The 22,189-nt window shown below is 46.1% G+C and overlaps 1 protein-coding gene across 2 annotated transcripts in view; it reads left to right on the forward strand.

Moving 5' to 3' along the window:
- Positions 1–22,189, forward strand: part of CAD (carbamoyl-phosphate synthetase 2, aspartate transcarbamylase, and dihydroorotase) — a 399,701-nt gene that overhangs the window by 354,468 nt on the left and 23,044 nt on the right. For both annotated transcript variants that reach the window (XM_085613270.1, XM_085613271.1), the window contains 5 exons: positions 6,824–6,898; positions 7,554–7,766; positions 8,485–8,610; positions 14,224–14,379; positions 15,228–15,329. In XM_085613270.1, the coding sequence (XP_085469396.1) occupies positions 6,824–6,898; positions 7,554–7,766; positions 8,485–8,610; positions 14,224–14,379; positions 15,228–15,329 (672 nt within the window). The remainder of the gene's footprint in view (positions 1–6,823; positions 6,899–7,553; positions 7,767–8,484; positions 8,611–14,223; positions 14,380–15,227; positions 15,330–22,189) is intronic.

Raw genomic sequence — 22,189 nt, forward strand, 5'->3', positions numbered from 1 at the left:
ACAGCGAAATCTATGGGAGCCCTGCAGTCACACCCTCCTAGGCGCTCCTTTTGCCGCTCTTCCTTTCGGGGTACGGCTAGAGGCTACTCCTCAGATAGCGCGTCCACCTCCTACAAATCCCCTGCTCAGTCCACCTTCACAAGAGGTTATCAAAGAGGCGGCTATAGGGGCAATAACAATAAAGGCAAAACAAATACCGCCCGCTCTGCCACACCGCCTATCCAACGACTTCCCCCCCCGCTCCCTCCAGACCATCCCACTCCGGTCGGGGGCAGGCTACAAACTCTCCTTCAGGTCTGGGAGACCATCACCTCAGACAAATGGGTGACCCAAATTATTCGCTCAGGGTACTGCCTAGAATTGACATCTACCCCCCCAAACATTCCACCCAGGCAACGCCCAATGTCACAAGAACATTCCACATTATTAAAACAGGAGGTAATCTCCCTCCTACAAAAACAGGCAATAGAACAAGTTCCCGCCAATCAGCAAAATTTAGGGGTCTACTCCCTATATTTTCTAAAAGAGACAAGACTCTACGACCTATTCTAGATCTCCGGCCTCTAAACACATACATACATTCGGACCATTTTCACATGGTAACACTTCAGCAGGTACTTCCGCTCCTCTCCCAGAGCGACTTTCTCACCACACTGGACTTGAAAGACGCATACTTTCACATTCCGGTACACCATGCTCACAGAAAGTACCTCAGATTTGTAGTGGAGGGGCAACACTACCAGTTCAAGGTGCTCCCATTCGGGGTCACAACAGCACCAAGGGTATTCACCAAGTGCCTAGCGGTAGTGGCGGCACACCTCAGAAGACAGCACATTCATGTCTTCCCATATTTAGACGACTGGCTGATAAAAGCCACGTCCTACAACCAATGTGTACACCACACCGCCACTACAATCCAACTACTTCACCAGCTAGGCTTCACGGTGAACCACCAAAAGTCCCAGCTAACACCATCCCACATAAAGCAATACCTTGGTGCCACCATAGACACCTCAAAAGCCATAGCCTACCCCAATCCTGCCAGGATTGCAAGCATTCAGGCTTTGCGTCAAAGATTCATACCTCAACACTCTCTTCCAGTAAGAGTGTTTATGCAACTGATCGGGATGATGGCCTCTTGCATTTTCATAGTGCCTCACGCAAGACTCCAGATGCGTCCACTCCAAGAGTGCTAAGCGCCAATGGAACCAGGCCCAGGGGCAACTGACAGATCTGGTGTTGGTAGACGGTCGCACCCATCGCTCTCTGCAGTGGTGGAACACCACAAACCTTTCCAGAGGTCGACCGTTCCTGGACCCGGTTCCACAAATAATACTAACAGACGCATCGCTCTCGAACTGGGGAGCTCATCTATTACACCTCACAGTGCAGGGCACATGGACGACGCAACAAAAGTTACTCCATATCAACCATCTGGAATTACTGGCCATCTTTCTAGCCCTAAAATCCTTTCAAACACAGATTTTAGGCAAGGCAGTCCTCATTCGCACAGACAACATGACAGCCATGTACTACATTCAAAAACAAGGCGGCACACACTCTCCCAGCTCTCTCAACTAGCCCAGAGCATATGGAGATGGGCAATTCCACACAAAATCTTTCTCCTAGCCCAACATGTCCCAGGAGTCCAAAACACGACAGACAGACAGACGCAGCAGATCCACGAGTGGGAACTTCACCCACAGGTTCTTCACCCGTTCTTTCAGATGTGGGGGCATCCACAGATAGACCTCTTCGCCACCTACGAAAACAAAAAATGCCCAAGCTTCGCCGCCAGATACCCACACCCATTGTCCAAAGGCAATGCGATATGGATGAACTGGTCAGGCAGATTTGCATACGCCTTTCCACCTCTCCCACTAATTCCATTGGTGGTGCGAAAGCTACAACAGCATTCCCTCACGCTGATCCTAGTAGCTCCAACATGGGCCAGACAACCGTGGTACACCACGCTGCTGGAACTCTCGGTAGTACCACACCAAAAGCTACACCTCTCACCATGCCTCCTAACCCCGAACCATGGAGAGATCAAACACCCGGACCCAGCTCAGCTCAACCTTGCGATCTGGCTCCTGAGATCCTAGAATTCGGATATCTTAACCTTCCCCCTGACTGTATGAACATCATCAGAGAAGCTAGACGCCCTACCACTAGAGCCTGCTACGCTGCCAAGTGGAAAAGATTTGTTGTTTATTGCCATAACAACACAATCAATCCTCTAGACGTATCTATACAGCACATCATATGCTACTTGCTCCATCTACGAAGGTGTAACCTAGCATATACATCCATTCGGCTACACCTCGCAGCAATTGCCGCTTACCTACAGAACAGACAGCACCTATCACTTTTCAGAGTGCCTGCCATTAAAGCCTTCATGGAAGGCCTGAAACGAATAATTCCCCCCAGAGTACCACCCTCACCTGTGTGGAACTTAAATATAGTGCTCACAAGGCTAATGGGACCGCCCTTCGAACCTTTGCATAAATGCGAACTGCAATTTCTCACATGGAAAACAGCTTTTCTTGTAGCCATCACTTCCCTTAGAAGGGTCAGTGAGATACAAGCACTTACTATACAAGAACCGTTTCTCCAAATGCACCAGAACAATGTTGTTCTCCGTACCAACCCAAAATTCCTACCCAAAGTCATTTCCCCCTTTCATCTAAACCAATCGGTAGAATTACCGGTATTTTTCTCGCAACCTCAAACTGTTGCAGAAAGGGCTCTACACACGCTAGATGTTAAACGGGCCTTACTTTACTATATCCAGAGAACACAACCTTTCAGAAAGACCAAACAACTATTTGTCTCTTTCTCTCCGCCACACAAGGCAACCCCATCTCAAAATCAGGGATAGCTAGGTGGATTGTAAAATGCATACAAATTTGCTACCACAAAGCAAAACGAACGCTATCTGTTCCCCCTAAAGCCCACTCTACATGAAAGATAGGGGCTTCTATGGCTTTTCTAGGGAACATTCCATTAGATGATATCTACAAAGCAGCTACATGGTCAACACCACACACTTTCACTAAACATTACTGGGTAGATGTGCAAACCAAGCAACAAGCTAGTGTGGGCCAGGCTGTACTAAAAACACTATTTCAAACCACTGCAACAGATACTGGTGGTCGCCGCTAAGGTTGGGAACTGCTATATAGTCTATGCAAAAGTGTGTAATCTGCAGCTCATATGCCTCGAACGGAATATGCTACTTACCAGTATGCATCTGTTCTTGGCATGTAGAGCTGCAGATCTACACACGCCCACCCGCCTCCCCGGCTACCTGTATCTGTTCCAGTCTATCTTATTTAGATACAACACACATGGGTTTCTTCACTGTTATTACTACGCTCCATCTTTCCCTGTTGGCGAAAAACAATCTGAGGATGGAGCCGAAGCCCATGCGCAATACGATCCAAGGGACGAGTCACCGACCTCGTGACTTCCAAAGACTTTCCAAGAGGAGAAACAAACTGCAAACATCCGGGCCCAACACCAGATGGCGATCTATGCAAAAGTGTGTAGATCTGCAGCTCTACATGCCAAGAACAGATGCATACTGGTAAGTAGCATATTCCTACCATAGTACACTCCCCGCCCCCAAGCACCCCATCCCTCAGAGCCCAACTTTAGTGTGGCCAAAGACTTTTGCCATCTTGAAAATGCCAAAAGTAGGCAGAGCTGGGCCCAGAACTTTTAGCTCATTGGTTATGGCACGCACTCAATTCCTACCCACTTACTTGTGCCATGTATATATGTGGCATCTCCGGGCACCAACTTTAGAACACTCCTGCACCTGAGAGCTTCATAGGAGGCCTGTACTTGATCTCTGTATCTTGAGTGGAGCCCTGAAGGCCTGGACCTGCTCCCTCTTGTACGCTGGACAAAAGTGGATTCCAAGGGTCATAACACTAACCTCTTGTTAAAGGTACAGGGAAACAACAAGCTACACGAGGCCTTTCCTGCAACTGTCCAGCAAACCACTGGCTAACGGACCTGTACTGTACCCTGTTGTCTCTAAGAGCCAACCCTTCAGATCTTGAGGGTGTGGGGGGGCATTGGAAATGTACTCCAGTGGTAATTTGGGACGTAAAGGATTACATTGGAGGGTAAAATTTTTGCCTAAGACGCACCTGGTTAGTGTATCCAAACCACACTCCATCGCGGTTAGTGTCAAATTTTTCTTAGGTCCCAGCCTCCAGCAGCCAATGGCACTTTAGGCTTCTTAGCTCTGTTCTTATTTAAACCTTTAAAAACTCCTATATCTGGTTCCGCTTAGTGGCATTTTGTCACTTTGGTGTGTTGTTTATTACATTTTACTCTATTTTTCAAATTTGGTTTAAGATTTTGATTATTTTGACTTTGTTGATTTTTTTTTTACTGCATGAAAACTACACATTTTCCTAAATTAAGCTTGTTAACTCAGTACCATAGCTAACCGGGTTGAGTTGAGGTTAATTTAGTGATTGGGTACACCCTGACAAGTGTGATTATTCCTTGAGGTGGGTAGTCACCCACCCCAGCTAATAATCTAATTTCTAACCGTACACAAGCAAAGTTTAGGCAAAAAGAAACAATATACACACCCTACACTAAAAAGTGAATTATCTTGCCTGGTCCTCCATTTTCTAATAGCACCCCTCAGTTTCACACTTTGCTCGGGCCTGACTTTTGAGTCCCAGGGCAGTCAGAGGGTTACTGATGACTAAATAGTGACAAACTCATCTAATTTAGCTTTGTCCTGGACCTATGATATTGTTGCACTGTGACTGAAAGACCATATGATCCTGTTTAGTGCCAGACTCAAGGTAGTTGGGTCGAACAGTCAGGGGGTGTGGGATAGGGTTAGACATTCAAACAGTGCTTACATGCAGATAACGGTTAATATTTTGATTGACAAGTCAGTTCTTTCTCTTTAAAAGAAAAGGACTTTATTGCAAGTAAAAGATTATACCCAAATTTTGATATATCTCCAAAACCAGTATTGCTCATAACCATTTGGTGCAGATAGACCACCTGTAAACTGCTTTGTAGCTCCTTGGCACTAGGTTTAAACTTTAGTTTAGTTGAGCTAGCTATTACTATCATGTGGCTGCCTGTGTGCACCGTAGTAAATTGGGTTCTATTTGGGGTTTCTATGATTCGGATCACATTTCAAAACTAATATTTGTTGGTTGTGGTATGAATGGACTGCATTTAAGTTTCAGGTCTTAGAATGTGGTCAGGAACATGCCTGCCACAAATCTCCAGAAACATAAGGGCACTTGGACTCCAACAGTTCTGGAATCTGGGTAGCCTTCCTCGGCTGAAAACACAGGCTCCAAACCATGGGCCAAAGTAAAAAAAAAAAATGTTTTACGTTTTTAGGAGATACACAGTTTGCAGGAAAGGTAGGTACAGGCACTCCCAGGGCAAGGGGTGGTTCAGGCTAACACTCGGTGACTTAAGGCAATTGATCCTCTAGTGGCTCCAGATGTTGTTGTGCTCCTAGGCATCTGGCAGACGTGTCTTCGTGCCTCTGGGGCAAGCGAGTCCTTCCAGCAGCATGACTTGAATGGTCTGTGAGGCAGGTTACTTCTTCCTGACTGGGGTTGATGCAGGCAGGTAAGTACTTGCTTTTACCGCAGCTTCCAGAATGAAGTACTGGCTGGGGAGACCAGTACTTGTCTTCGCCTTATAGCCATGCTTAGCCAGGTGCGTGCTATGCGACTTTTGGAGTTCTGAAGCCTCGTCAGTTTTGGGTGGGGGCATGAACCTGGTGTGATCATTTCCTATCTAGGCCATGCTGCCTCTTGCCTCTCCTTAGACTCGGGTAGAGTGGCTCAGGTGAAATGTGAGTTGGCTCAACTGGAGAAAAACACCTAAAGAGATATCAATCACAAAGGGAAAATGGATCTCACTAGTAGTGGAACTATAGTTTCAGCAAAGGTTCTCTGTTGTGCTTCCACCCACAGATTCATCTAGTTTCGGCAGGTAGGTAGAAAGGAAAAGACAACGTGCAGGCTTGAACTGCTCAGGCATACATATACACACATTCAACCCCTATTCATGTCCCAAACATCATGATGGTTAAAGACCCAAGGATTAAAAGAGTACACAAACCTTACCAGGGTGGAGAGTCGTTGTTTGATTCATAGAACCTGGACAGAGCTGATAGTTTCCTTCAAAGTGGGAAGTGCATAATTAGTGTCACCTTGACACTTAATTCCAGCTCTACTAGCACAGATCTCCAGAGGGCTCATAAGAATTCCCAGCTCAATATGGAGGGAAGGACTGGGCTGTCAAGGAAACATACAAGAGTGTCCAGCCAAGAAGCTGCCTAAATCCCATCCCTAAATCTACCAGTGATTCAATCATCGTGCCCGATTAGAGTTGCTGAAATGGTCCGAGAAGCAGCTGGATACACAGCTCTAACAAACTATGCACTTAAATATTGGTTATTATTCAACTCAGTGGTACGCATGTTAAATACCTCAAAGGATTATTCTGCTGCATTGCAACCCCACGGCATAGTGGTCATGCTTAGAGGTGACCCCTGCCATTCCCTTATGGGAGATGGGGCTGTGGTTGTGTCGCTCGGTTATGCTGTGAATTGACAGACATAATAGACAGTATTGTGAGAGTATTGCAGTTCATAACACATGTTCCTGGCGCATGATATTTAAAGTTTAGGTAAGATGTTTCTTTTTTTGGGGAGGCGGGCCGAGTTCAAGGTCGCTTGCAGCAAATTAGGAGACAGCTTTGGAGTTTCAGTGCATGTGTGATGACGTTGGTCTGTAATTTTGTGCCTCCTCAGATGTCTCATCTCTTTAATGTGGCGCACACCTTGCGAATGATGGTGCAGAAGGAGAGGAGTCTGGACATTCTGAAGGTGAGTGCCATGAACTCCTGGGGTCCTGTTTTATAAGCAGCGTACACCTATCCAGTCACAATACATGCTTACCTGTCCTAACATGGCCGCTTCCAAAGACTGTGGGACAGATTTTGATGCATGATTCTATTTGTGCGAATCATCTATTTGCCTGAATGCAACCATCGCAGTCTTGTATGCATATCACACAATGGCAGGAGTGTTCTGCAGAAGGTCATTAAGTTGAGACTGAAGGATTGAGTGATGTGCCTCCTGCTTTTTTTCTTGTTCTTGAAGCCCCATACATTGTTCCCTTATGCCAAAACCTAAAAATACCTCACTGAAGCAGGGCAACAGTAGTGCTCTGCCAGCTGCTGGCAGCGGGCAGGACCTCTGTAAAGGCTGGATTAATTAGCAGGGGAGAGGCGGTATATATGCCTTTAAATTCCAAGTGTAATGATTACAAAATACACCTTTCACATAACAGCGAAGCAAATATAAGACTGCAGGAATATGTATATGCACAGAGAATCTACATTCAGTAGGTACTTTTCTGTACTTTTTCATATTCCCGTTGCATTGTAAGGATGCATATTACTCTTTCCACATTGATTGTTGGCTAATATTGTGGAACCGTCTCTCACTAGTTTTCGTGGTCTGTCCTCTTTTCTTATAGGGTAAGGTGATGGCCTCCATGTTTTATGAGGCTAGCACCAGAACATGCAGCTCATTCTGTTCGGCCATGTATCGCCTTGGAGGATCAGTGATCAGCTTCTCCGAATCTACATCCTCTGCACAGAAAGGAGAGACTTTGGTGGACTCTGTGCAGACCATGAGTTGTTATGCCGATGTGATGGTGCTGCGCCATCCTCAGCCAGGAGCAGTGGAGGTACTGGCACTTTTTGTGAATGTCATTTCCAGAGTGGGGGCAGGGCAGAAGAGATCTCAGCACCATGAAAAAAAAACTTTCAGGATGTAGCATGCGTGTGCGCCTACAAAATGGCACAGGTGTTTAGGAATTTTATTTTAGTCCTCAATCCAAGTTGGAGAGGCACAAGTTGAGACAGCAACACCGAAAGGTTGGGGTAGGGAAGGACATGAAACACTGGGGGAGGGGAGGGGGGGAGAAGCACATGAGGGAGACTGCTGAAAAACTCATAACACTCTTGTAGAGTGCTTAATTAAAAAGAAGAGTAATACCAAAAAAAGAAGTGTAAGGAGACAGTAATGCATCCATACTCCAAGCAAAGAACAAACAGCACAGGAAAGTAAAGTCCACACAATTCCTCAAATAAGAATTATGTAAATGAGTGACAGTGAGGCCAACAAATGATAACAATGGGCAGGATCTAAGGCCACTGTATGCTAACAAAAATGTCTTGCCACAGATCATGCATGCACTGCCTTAGACGAGACCTAAAAATGGCGAATGATACTTAATGGGTCCTCATTCGAACTAACTTTACAGAAACGTCCTTGTCTATAGTAAATGTTAGCCTGCTGATGTCTTGCAGTGTGACTTGCACTTGAGAATGTAGAATCTTTGCACTTTGTGTTAAGTTGATAACAGCTTATCTCAGTCTTACTATGTGTTTCCTATTTTTCAGCTTGCTTCAAAGCTCTGTCGCAAACCTGTCATTAATGCTGGAGATGGGGTGGGAGAACACCCCACACAAGCTTTGTTGGATGTCTTTACCATCCGGGAAGAACTGGGAACTGTCAATGGGATGACTGTGAGTAGTTTAATAATGAAGCAAGATTAATAATGAAGTAGGGTGACATTTTAGAGGGTTCCTTTGTCTTAAGGTTGTTTCTCGCAGTGTTCCATTTCTAGTATGTTTTGGATAAATGCTGTTCTGAGACCTGCATCTAAATCTTTTTTTCATTATCGTTATACTGAACGTTGTTTCCAGTGCTATTGTCCTCATTGATTTCTGGCCTTGTGTATTCTGCACCTTTCAGTCGTGCCCTTGGCCTGTTGAAATTTCTCAGCCCAGTATCCGGTTGTGTCCATGTTCTAGAGGTACAAGTTGCCCTGATGCCTTCCCTCTGCACCTTTTTTTATGACTCAGCAGTGACTGATGAGAAATCTCTGGCTTGGCTTTGTCCCTGGCTTACTACATGTCCTACATCTGGGGTGTTCGCTCCATCATTGAGGGACTCTGTTTTCACATGTATGTATATTCTGTCTGTGTGTACTTGGATGAGCGTTTGTATAAGTGCTGTGCCTGTCTGTTGCAGGTCAGGAACCCATTTGGGATTCGCCTGTATTTGGGTATTACGCAAGACAGAAGTTGTAAGAAGCATGCCAGTAACTTGCAAGGTTCCTCCAAAGCATTCCTGATCACCGTTGAAATGGATTAAACTCTGTGGTGTATAGAGTAGTAGGCAGAGGGCCCCTTTGAAGTTTATGGATGGTCCTTACCGACTTCTTGCTCCATTCTTTCCCAGTGTTTGTTACCCCCAAGTGGTTGTGAGATAGCTAAGCAAGAAACCCTCTTCCTCTTCTGTGCCTTTTGTAGGAAAGTGAACTTTTTGACATGGTTACCCTCAGATTTTTACCTGATATCTGATGCAACTTGCCTGAAAGTTTACTTGGTTCTGTTATCTAGGTCCCCAGTATCGGTGTTCTTTCCTTAAACTTTACCATTTCTTCCATAATTGGCACTACTTTAGTTTTCACCATTCCCTAGTAAAAGGTACACCTGGTACCAAGGGTCTTGACTAATGAGGGTCCCTAAAGGTTGCAACATGAATTGTGCCACCTTAAGGGACCCCTTGTCAAGCACATGCACACTGCCACTGCAGCCTGTGTGTCTTGGTGCAAAGAAAAGTGAAGTTGACATGGCACACATCCCTGTGTATGGGATCAAATAAATACCGTGCACTCTGATTTTTATAGAATTTCTCCAGGCTAATCAGAATAGGTGTGCAGCTCTGTGATGGAGCCTGCCCGCCGCTGTGTGATCAATTCAAGAACCCAGGTAACCAAAGGTTACCTAGAAACAGTGCTCCAACCGCAAGAACCAGTAGGCAGTGTATAGACAAATCTGAAATAAACAGTTAGTTATAGATTCCTTACCTTAAAATTACCCCCAGGCATCAGACTGGATCCGGAAAGTTTTTCATCAGCAGTACCCCTGCGGGTCTGAAGGTGGCATTGGTCAACTCCTCGTTCGCCGTTGGCGTCGTGGTCGTCGGGATGTCGCGGTAGCTACATGGACGCTGCATTTGCGCGCTGAGGTCAGTTCTTTCTTTTTCCGCGCCTGGCAGCGCAGATCCGGAGAGAGCGGTACCTCCGGTCACTTTTTGGCAACTTTTGTCGACATCGTTTTTGAGTTTTCGACTTCTGGTGCACTTGCAGGCTTGCGGTTCCTTTAACCAACTGATGGTGATGACGGATCAGCATCGCGTGTGCCTATTCTGCCTGGTGCTCGACCACGGCCCTAAGCCGTGCTCCGACTGTTGGACCATGAATACAAAGTTTTTGCGGCAGCAGTCCTGAAAGCTTCTCGAGGCACGTCAGTCTGCTCCTGTAGGAAAGTGGCTCTGTATATACTGTTCCCAAATAGGTACAGTGTGTACAGAGTCCACAGTCCCTAGAGGTTTGGCAAAGGCTAAAGTTAGATATAACCTTACTCTCTAAAGTGGTAGCATGGTTGAGCAGTAAGGCAGTATCCGAGGACAGTGTAAAGCATTTGCTGTACACACTCAGTCAACAAACGGTCTCACACACTCAAGAACTGAACTCTAGGCCAATGGTTTTTGTATAAAAATATGTAGTTTTATTTTAGAACCAACAATAGGTATCAAAATAGACTTTCTCAGATTGAGAGGGTTTAGATACTTTTCAATAAGCAATAGACTTTGGATGTAATAGATACAGTTGTTGCAATAGGCAACACAATTTCAAACACAATTATACATTGAGCTCAATGGGAATTTCTAGTAAAATGCAATGGATTACTTTTTGAATTACTTTTCTTACCACAAGACTGGATCTTAGATTCAGTCCTGGAACAGTTCCTGTAAACAGTTGAGTAAAAGCGTTTTGGTTACAGTAGTGATTTTTAAAAACGTTTTCTCATGGAATCACCAACGTTATCCTATGGGAGGAATTTCACTTAGCAGGTAAGTGGGGTTATTGTTACATTTTCTAACTCCGTGTTGGATCCTGGATCCAGCACTGGGGCACCACCTGTAAACAGTTGAAAGAATGTGTTTTGGTTATACAGGCGATTTTTAACGAATATTTGTAAGTTTGCAAAATCGACACTTAGAAATTTTTTCAGCACAAACCAGGCAATGTTATCCTATGGAAGGAAATTCAAGTTGCAGGTAAAGTATGTTCTCGTTACTTTTGTAATCCAGTGCTGGACTCTTAGGTTCAGCACTGGGACATCTATCTAAAACAGGTAAGTAATTACGTTTTCACAGTTGGTGCAATTTTTAAAGAATATTTGTAGTTTGCAAAAATCGACAGAAGAAATTTCACAGAAAAGCAGTCCATGGTTTCCTATGGAAGAAAATTGGGTTAGCTGTAAGTATGGTTGTAATTACTTTTCAGGGTCAGTGTCTGGCACCACGATCCAGAACTGGGATCTCTCCTGATAGCAGGTGAGTAATTTCGTTTTCGTTACTCTGTTGATTTTAGGTGAATATTTAAAAGTTTAGAAACTCCACACTTAGAAGAATTTCCAAGTGAAACCAGTCAATGTTCCCCTGTGGAAGAAAAGAGTTATCGGCTTTTGGGTAAGTACTCGACTGGCAGAGTTAAGGTTCTGGGCATAGACTCATGGGTCTCCCAGGGTGAGGTCAGTACAGTTGTTACACCCTCAGCGGCACAGGGGCAGCCGGGTGCAGAGTGAGTTAGGCCCAATGTTATCCTATGGGAGGCAGGGGGCCCTTGGTTGGTGCTTGCTGGCTAGCAGGCCACACGGCTGTGGGAGCTGGGCTCCTGGTCACTTGATTAGGGCAAATGGGGAAGTAGAGTAGAGATTGCACTGCCAGGGGCACTCGGGCGGCTGGGTGCAAGGTGCTTTTGAACCGTCGGGCGCTCAATGGATTGCAATGGAGCAGCTCAAAAATTAACAAAGGCTGCAAGCTCGGGACGAAGATTCTTCAGGTGTGACCACCACTTCGAGAGGTAAGTTTGGTAGTTGGAGGATAAGTAGGCACTCAGGAGTTGGGCACAGGGCGCTGGGTGCAGGGGTATGTTTTGGTGTCGGGAAATCTTACCCTTGGCTGGTCGCGGTTGGAGTGGTCCCTGGTTCTGAGGCTACAGGCGTCAGGAGCGCCGAGGTGGGTTCTTGGGTGCTGGATTCGGGGTCACAGTCGCCGGGGGGACGTCCTCTGGGTCTTTGTTCACTCCAGCACAGGCCAAGCTTGGCGGGTGCAGAGTGTGCAGGGTTCGCGGTTCCTGGCTGCTGCCAGGAGTCAGTTACTTGCTTTGAGCAGTACCACTGCTCGTGGGAGTCCCAGATGCTTAGAGTCACAAGGTAGCCAGGTCCTCCAGCCTCAGAACCAGGTACCCCCCCAATCGCGATCAACAGAGGGTAAGATTTCTCGACACCAAAAGGCACCCCTGCACCCGGCGCCCTGCGGCCCCGTGCTCAACTCCTGGGTATCTTCCTATACTCCAACTACCCAACTTACCTCTCGAAGTGGTGGTGGCACCTGAAGAATCTTCGTCCCCGAGCTTGTAGCCTTTGTTCAACCAGGAGCTTTCCCATTGAAACCCATTAAGCGCCCGAAGGCTCAAAAGCACCCTGCACCCAGCTGCCTGAGTGGCCCTGGCAGTGTAACCTCTACACCGATCTACTTCCCCATTTGCCCTGAGCAAGTGACCAGGAGCCCAGCTCCCACAGCCGCGTGGCCTGCTAGTCAGCAGCCACCAACCAAGGCCCCCCTTACTCCCATGGGATAACATTGGGCCTAACTCACTCTGCACCCGGCTGCCCCTGTGGGTGTAACAACTGTACTTACCTGACCCTGGGAGACCTATGAGTCTGTGCCCAGAACCTTAACTCTGCCAGTCAAGTACTTACCTTAAAGCCGATAACCTAATTTCCCTCCATAGGGTAACATTGACTGGTGTGGAGTTTTTAAAACTTAAAATATTCACCTAAAATCGACCGAGTCACGAAAACGAAAATACTCGCCTGCTATTAGGAGAGAGCCCAGTGCTGGATCTTGGTGCCCAGCACTGACCCTGAAAAATATTCACAACCGTACTTCCCAGTAACCCAGTTTTCTTCCATAGGAAATCATTGACTGTTTTTCTGTGAAATTTCTTCTAAGTGTCGATTTTTGCAAACTTCAAATATTCTTTAAAAATCGTACCAACTGTGAAAACGTAATTACTTACCTGTTTTAGATAGAGGTCCAAGTACTGAGTCTAGGAGCCCAGTACTGGATTACAAAAGTAACGAGAATATACTATACCTGCAACTTGAATTTTCTCCTATTGGGAATCTTTGACTGTTTTCTATGAAATTTCTTCTAAGTGTCAACTTTGAAAATAGCAAAATATTGCCTAAAAATCACAACAGTAACTAAGTCGACTTTGATCGCTTGTTTCTAAGAACTGTCCCAGGACTGAATCTAGGATCCAGTCCTGGAGTTACAAAAGTAATCCTGGAAGTAATCTATTGCAAATAACTTGAAACTTCCATTGAGCTCAATGCGTTATTTTGTTTGAAATTGTGTTGCCTATTGCAACAACCTGTAACCAGTATTTACAAAAGTCAATTGCATATTGCAAAAGTATTTACCTAAAGCATCTCATTCTGAGAAAGTATATTTTAATACCTATTGTTGGCTCTAAAATAAAACAGACATATATTTTTTATATAAACCATTGGCCTAGAGTTCAGTTCCTGAGTGTGTGAGACCATTTGCTGACTGAGTGTGTACAACAAATGCTTTACACAGTCCTCTGATACTGCCTTACTGCTCGACCAAGCTACCACTTTAGAGAGTAAGGTTATATCGAACTGTAACCTCTGCCAAACCTCTGGGGACTGTGGACTCTGTACACACTGTACCTATTTGGGAACAGTATATACAGAGCCACTTTCTCACAAGGATGTCCAGGTGCCACTGGTGGACCTCTTGGTTTGTTTTAAAGCGAAAGAATCAAAGATATTTTGAAAATCCTTACGTATGTTCTGCCCCGCAAAAGGACACAATGTCATCGGTCATTTCCAAGAGTGGGGACAGGTAGTTCAAAATTCCCTTGGTGAGTTTTCTTTTGTATTCTCATGGAACTCAAAGTGTAAAAAGCACACTTCTATTATGTTGTGTTTTGTATTTAAGCATGTTTTTTTTTTCTTTATTTCCTAAAGATCACTATGGTTGGGGACCTGAAGCATGGCCGTACAGTGCACTCCCTGGCATATCTACTGACGCAGTACCGTGTGAATCTGCGCTATGTCACCCCCAAGAACCTGCGCATGCCATCAGAGATCATACATTTTGTAGCTTCTAGGGGAATTAAACAGGTAAGACAGTGCAAAGTACCCTTGAGAAGATGTAGTAATGCAGTTAAGATTATCAGACTACTAATGCAAGGAAGCAGGTTCACTAGCTTTCTCTAGACAATAGTAACAAGGTCCATGTTGGGCTTAGTAGACTTAAAAGAATTCAGGTTGTGAATCCTAAAAACTGTTTGTCAACCTTTAATTTCCTCCTCCATTTCCGTCTGGTCTTTCCATGAAGAAAGTGCTCTTGTTTTAATGTTTATTTCTTGTATCGCCGCATATTATCTGTTGATGAGCATCCCTAACTTCTGTTCCTTAGTGAAGCAGATTGACTTGGAGTCAAAGTGTTTAAGTTGTTGTTGACTCCCATATTCTCCTCTCCTGTTGGCTTCTACAAACCTCTCTGCTGCACCATTTACAAAGCTTTGTGAGACTGTGAAGGGCCATCCCCTTTCTCAACCACAGGGTCCGCCTCTAAATACATGGCCCACTGTCATGTTTATACATTGTTACAGAAAGACTTGCCTTTTGCGTAATTATGTGCTTCATAACCGGTGTCTGTTGTCCATGCTATTCTAAAGTTTCAAGTTTAAACTATAATTGGCTTCTTTTTATGCACATATGTTAATAGCCTTAAGAGAGTTTGGATGGCAAATACTATCTCATGTACTTTTAACAGCGTATTTTGTTCTTCAAACAGCACACACGGTTTGATGTGTTAATTTAGACCTTTTGTGACCCATAGCAGCATGCTGAAATACTTGTCTGGGCAGCTTTAGAGGGTGGTGTATCAAAAGGGTATTGCTGCAGTTCTTGCCACAAAGAAGAAAGACCAGTCACGTGAACATGCCAACTGTCCTCTTTTACAGGAAGAGTTTGAGAGTATCGAAGAGGCTCTTCTTGACACTGACGTCCTGTACATGACCCGCATCCAGAAGGAGAGGTTCGCTACTGTGGAGGAGTACGAGACTGTAAGTGTTAAGTCGTTGCAGCGCTTACAAAGCCTTGAGTCATTCAGCAGGAGGTTGTGTGCGCTATTCACACATCTGCTCAGTGCATTGCTTGTTACTGGACATCCTAGTGAGCTCCAGGATATAAAGGGAGATGTGTTGAAGTATGTGTTCTGGTTTGCTTATACGATTAGTATCTCGCTGGCAAATCAGAAGGGTCCCCACATTGTGATTCCCCACTAATAAAACTTAGGGTGGCTATAAAAATGGGATTTGCTATCTTAACTGCTCGGCATGATTTGCAAGGGAGTGAAGTGTTGGTGGCGCTGCTCCATTAACTGTAAACAAATGAAGCGTGCAACTGCATATTCCGGCACACAATGCAGTGTTATTTCTGAACTCGCAAGACTCCATCACTTCTCTAAAACGTCTATATTAATAAACCATGAACCTTTCTTCAGATAGTGATAGGACATTAAATGGCTAAGTTATTAGTATTGTTATCCTCATCAGTTCTGATTCTTCCTCTTGAAACACATTGCCTACGTCTCAGCTAGTCCAGGCCCTTTCCCTCCCAAAATAAAATCTCCTTGTTGATAATTGCACTTTTTAACTTAGTCACTGAGAAGATTACCCATCATCAAATTAATCTCTCAAGGATTAGTTTGATATGGAAGAAGACTAGCTGCAGGAAATGCCATAGATGGGCCTGTGTAGATTTGGCTTGACAGTATAGATGTTTGCAGATGTATTGGTACCTGTTCTTTAATTAAGAAAATGGGTTATTAGTTGGAGAGGATGCGAGTCCTACCTAGTAATTCCCAAAATCATGGTAGGTCAAATGTACAGATACACCAATTTAAATCTGTGCTCAGCCCCTGGTATCTATGGCACTGGGCAGACAAGCTTAACTTACGAAAATGCTCTACATATTTAGCAACACTGAAACAGACAAAATGTCAAAAAACACGTTAATCCTACAGCTAGTCTTGAAAAATGAAGAAAAACGTCATTGGAAAAAGACGCCATAACGACTAAAATCCATTTAGGGGAACTAGAGAAGATTTTGACGTGGTCTTTTTTTATTTAAGTCCAAATCCTTCAGCGAGGTTGAAAGCTGCGTTTGACTAAGTCCTCTCAAGGCCAGATAGTGGTTGGAGGAGGTCCTGCGAAAGCTGCTGGCTTTAAAGGGAGAAAATCAAAATGTGTGCCTCTCATTGGGAGGATACATTTCTTGCCTTTTCCGTTCAAGATTTCTACCTTTTGGATCTAGTCTTTTTTTAGAGCTCTAAATCTTCTAGTGGGGCAAGCGTGAAGCTGTATCTGATGAAATCCTTTCAAAATTAGACATCTTTGCCGTGAGGTCCAGCCGAAGCTCCAGAGGTCTTGAAAGTCTAAACATTTTCTAAGTCCCAACTTTTCAGATTTTATGGGATAGTTTTGCTTCGCCACTTCTATGGCTCTTGAGACCTCAGAAAGCGTTTAGGGGCCAGGGCATACTTCAGCAGAGACCACCATCAAGGTCCAGTTCTAGTTGTAACTGGTCACTCTGGGGGATGTAGGGGATATGCTATTGTAGCTTTTGATTTCCCTGTAGCCGCACAGGTCAGTCAACTGACCTTTGGAGTCAACTTAGTCCTGGATACAAATGGGTGCACGTCCAGCCCTCCTGGTCTTCACACACAGGTTACGCCCTACAGGCAAAGTCATCTCCTGTTCTGGTACATACCTAGAAAGCCTTCTGAGGTGCTGGCGTTGAGCTGCTACTTTTATTCAGTTCACTAGATAGTGGATAAGGGGTACTCCCTGATCAATGGGCAAAACAAAAGGTTCATAAGGGCATTCCCTTCCCACTTTTGCAGAACATCATGTTTATCTGACTGAAAACTATCTCACTGTGCATCATTCACAGTAAAATCCAACATTGCAAAATATTTCCGTCCCTGGACAGAGCTTGTGGCACGCTTAAGGGCAGTCCTGTCCCTCCCAAACACTCCAAACTGGTGCTTGAGCCAGCTCCCTCCTTTACTAAGACAAGAGCCAGGAGGCTAAAGTCTGTTGTGGGATCAAAACACCCTTTTTCTCCATGCCTCCCTCATCACTGAACTGTGAAAGTATCGGTCTCCACAGGCCTTTTTAAGTTACTGAAGTTCATGGACCCTCCTAAAGTGTCCTGCTTGAGTTATGCTGGGTCACATTCCATCCCCCAAGCCATCCTACCAGGCCGAAGCCATTGTCTCTGCTTTGAGAGCGGATTGCACACCTTCAACCAGCAGTGATAGGCCAGCTGCTAGGCAGGCTATAGCTAATTAGCCGCAGCACTTCAAGCGGGGGAAATATATATATTTTTTTAAGGTTACTCTGTACATTAATCAAAAATCCATCTTCTATACTGAATTGTATTTTTAATAAGTATTGTAAACAGTGGTTGAACCATCTCTGTACCTTTTTCCAATCCAGAGATGCAGAACTAGCACATTACTGTAACTCAACTTTTTCTTCATACACCCAACTACAGCCCTAACAGTTAAAATAGCTTTTGGAGGTCAGTTACTGTAGGAACATTGCATAAATTAAACTCTTCCATGTTCCGCTTTTAAATTCTAGTCACCCTACCTTGTGGAATCCATGGCCTAATTAGGGGGGACTGACTAGATACTTAAAAGAAGGATTTCATTCTGTCGGGTGTTTTTATTTTGAAAGCCTCCATGTAGGTTTAAAGGTAGCTTTTAAGTCAGGCTACATTTGTAGGCCTGACTCCATGTTTTCCTTGTCAGCCTAGTGAATTGCACAATAGGTACAGCAGTCCACAGGGGACATTTAGATATCATTGGTGTATCCACATGTGTTAATTTGGCCTTAGAGTAATGTTAAATATGGCTGCTGGGAAGTAGCTAATTTTACCATGCTTTTAGTGGTCTGAGCATATACACAGGGGTTTACAGACTTTGTAAATAGTTTCTGGAAGCACCCAAACACGTCCCCACATAGCATAAGGTAGACCACAATGTCAACTACAGAGTTGCATACAAACACGTTGAATGCTTTTGACTTTTATGTACACAGAAGGTTGTAGCAGCTTTTGTTGTTTTTGTGCATCATAGTATTTTATGGGCAGCACATGCGCTGCTGTGAGGCATGCTGTACTGGGGTATGGACTTGAAGCTCCGCCCACTGTCCGCCCATCTTTTCAATTGGCTCCTGTTGCTGTCCTTTCTAAATGGTTGCTTCTGATTCCTTAACAGTCTTGTTAGTCCCTCCTCAGTACCGTCTTTTCTGCATTTGTCACGTCCCATCAGGACTGGACCTGTTACTGTGTCCTTACTGTTTAGCTTCCGTTAGGCCTTCGGGAGAACTTCTTTTACGATGGTCGTCACACGCAGCGCCCGATCACTAACTTTTTAACGCTCTCTCCCCACTTCATTTCATTCACAGTCCCCGCCACACTTTTTCACACAGAATGGCCGGGCTGCGAGCACTTTCACTTTTTCAGCCCCGCTTTCTTTTGCGCATACACTGCATCCCCGCCACGTTTTATGCCACAGCATGGCCGGGCACTGTCCCTTTATTTCATAGTTTTAAATGCTTTTGTAGATACACTTGTCAGTCTTAAAGCATGGCAGGGAGTATATTTTTTAAGTGGTCTGACTCCATACACAGCAGGCATTGTAGGCTTGAGTGGGTCAGCGGGCAAGTACATTGGTCGACTCGGGCACGTTGCTCTCCTCCCTCACACAGCCCATACTCTGTCCCCGCAGCTGCTAGCATTCCCACTAACTGAGCAGCCGCAGCCCTTCTTGTTTTATTTCAATTGGGCCTGCGCCGTAGATAGCAGGCACGGGAAGTCGCCTAACGCCATGTGGGGTACTTTTTGAAATGTGAGGGCCGCCTTACTGTTGCCAACACTGCTTGGAGTCCTGTCCATGAGGAGGAGGAGGTGCGTGAACTGCGCGTGCCATTTCCGTTGTGTAAAAGTAATCAGGCGGACAAGCAACTTTTTTTTTCTATTTATTCACTTTTCTAACAATGGCGGCAACGCCGCACTGCGTGCCCCTATTAATACAAAAGTAAACAAAAGTTGTTTGAATGCTTTATTACTTATACACACAACGGAAATGGATCTCTTCATATCGCAGGTATTAAACTAGCATTATCCCACTTGGAAACCTCTTTTAAATCGTTATCAACACACACATCATGCATATAGCATTAATTGACAGGTAGAACTTTAAATGCTGACCACTTACACACATAATTAATTGTACTTGTTAAGCCCATCCCCTGGTGACACAACAAAGATAGGTTGCATGTCTAACACGCCGTCGCTGCTCCCACTGCCCACTAAGTTAAACCTTCACGCCCGACCTTCCTGCTGCCAAGTGTCCAGCGATTTGCTTGGTTTTTATGGCTCATTTAGAAATATCCCCCCGGCGTGATAAAGGGGACGGCATAAATATTTGCATTGCCAGGAACGTCTCTCGATCGTTTCATCATCAAATATTTGTGGCTGTCTCCAGATCGTTAATTGTTTAATCACTCCTTCTGAAGTGTTGTTGTCCGCCTATACGGCGAAGCACTTGTGCCTAATATCGCCTTTAGGTCTTGAATCCTCTGTACTGAACGAAGTATTCAGTTTGTCTGATTTGCCTGGATGGCTCTATCCTATGTAGTGTCAAGTTATTTGAAAATATTTCAAGACGTTAGAGTCAGTTGTTTTTTAGTAACTTTTTTTTCTCAGTATGGATAGAGGAACATTGTCTTTTTTATTAATTTGTTCCAGCCACAGGAAGTGGATTTCAGGCCCATGGGAAGAGTCCTGGTGTCACCACACCCAGTTGCACTTGTTGATTGTCTTGAAACTCATAAAATAGCATGTGCTTTTTCATGACTGAACCATGTGCTATCACATACTTTACAAGTATTCTAACGAGAGCTTTAAGTGGAATGAAACAATTTAAGGGTGGGGCAGTCTCTCCAAGGAAAATAGTCGATGTAATTAAGGGCGTGGCTTAATACAAATAAATCTGAGAGACTACTAGCCGCAGATTCCTTCACGTAGAATTATCCCCACGCGTGAGACTGGATCCGGAAACTTTTTTGCCACAGCATCCCTGCGTGCCAGGGGCGGGACGACATCACGCGACTCCGCCCAGGCGTGGTCTGCGTACGTGACGACAGCGAGGTCACATAAGGCGCGTGCCTAAGTTAGTTTTTTCCTTTTCCGCTTGCAAAGCGGATCCGATCCTTGCTACGGGCCTGTTAGGGCCCCCTTTTTCCTTCCATTTCTTTTGGTGGAACAGTGTGCGAATGCCTTTTGGCTTTAAAACTTGCACGTCTTGTGGGCATCTTATGTCGGCGATGGATCCTCACCTCATTTGTATGTGGTGTTTGGGGGAGGATCATGGCACCACAGATTGTACGGCGTGCCAACATTTGAAGCCGAAGTCACGGCGGGAGCGCCGGATGAAACTTCTCTCGGCGCGTCTCTCCAGGTCGACGTCCTCCCCTCGGTCTGCTTCGGCGGACGGCTTCAGATACGGCCGTGGTAGTCGTCCTCGCCCTTCTCCGATGTTACGTGAGCGTCGCTCCCCGGTGGGTAAGTGTATCGCAGTTTGTCCCCGGGGGCTGGTTTCCGGCCTACCGGGGGCGTGGACTCTCCGCAGGTGATGCAGCCCCGCGTGTCGTCCTATCCACCGTTTTCCGGTGTTGGGGCGTCGAGAGTCCAAATGGAGATCGGGTCGGGTCGGCGTCACTCCGGCGCCGCCCCGGGGCAGGAGCGGCTCCAGCTCTACTCCAGCCTCCTCTCTGGTCCCCAGTGCGGGGTGACTTGGAGGTACCTTGTCTGGTGACGCCGGCTGGTGCCGACGTCCTACCTCAAGCAGCGGACTCTACGGCTCCGCGCAGGGGTCGTACCGCGGATTCGTCTTCGGACGCTCCTTCTCCAGAGGCAGGCTGTATATTGGTGTCGCCCTTCCCGTAGACTGGTCGCCATGTGGTGTCTTTTTCACCGGCATTGAAGGGGTGACTACCCGCCCTTCCTGAGGCAGAGGTGTTCGTCGGAAGAGCGGCAGGTCCCTCATTCTTCAGCTCCTTCTGACTTCCAGGTCTGGGCCCTGCCCGCCCCGCTTGGCCTTGGGGACGGCCGCCTTAGTTTGCAGCCGGCACCCACGGAGGAGCTGCTTTCTCCACCGCAGGGCACGCAGTGTCCACGGCTGTGGGCATTCTGCGCATGGGTGACCCGGTGGCTCACTTTCCAGCGGACCATCTATTGGAGGTCCTCCACCAGGGCTCTGGTGGGAGGGAAATCTTACTTCCCTTTGAAGGTTCGCTCCTTTCTTCCTTGATGGGGGCTTAGAGGCGTCCTGCCTCAGGGGACCCGGTGCCTCTGCATCTTCTGCACCGGCGCCACGTGATCCGGCGTGTCTTTCCCTTCATCCCTCAGCCGCCAGCCCCCTTTTGCGGACTGCTTTTCCCTCCCTGCCGCCACTGTTGACTCCGCCGTCCCGAGAGGCCCGCTGGCTGGACTCTTGGGAACGCAACATGTTCGCCTCGACCAGCGGGCACTTAACACCTTGTGTGTGCTGCCTAGGGCCTCCTCCTGTTTGTGGGACTTGGCTGAGTCTCTGGGATCTGCAGTGTCCCAGGAGTCTGGCCTGGTGGACTTACGGCATCATGCATTGGATGGCCGGGAGCTTGCAGCGTTTATTCTCCGCCCCGGACATCTCAGAGGTGCTGGGCCGGGCCATGGCTTCCACAGTCGCTCTGTCACCATGCTTGGCTTCGGGACCGAGTATTCCCTGAGAATATTCAGGAGCGACTCATCGACCTTCCGTTGGATGGTAGCCTGTTGTTCCATGCCCCGGCTGACATCGCCATCCAAA

Source organism: Triturus cristatus, chromosome 6 (assembly GCF_964204655.1).
Source record: "Triturus cristatus chromosome 6, aTriCri1.1, whole genome shotgun sequence".
NCBI lineage: Eukaryota > Metazoa > Chordata > Amphibia > Caudata > Salamandridae > Triturus > Triturus cristatus.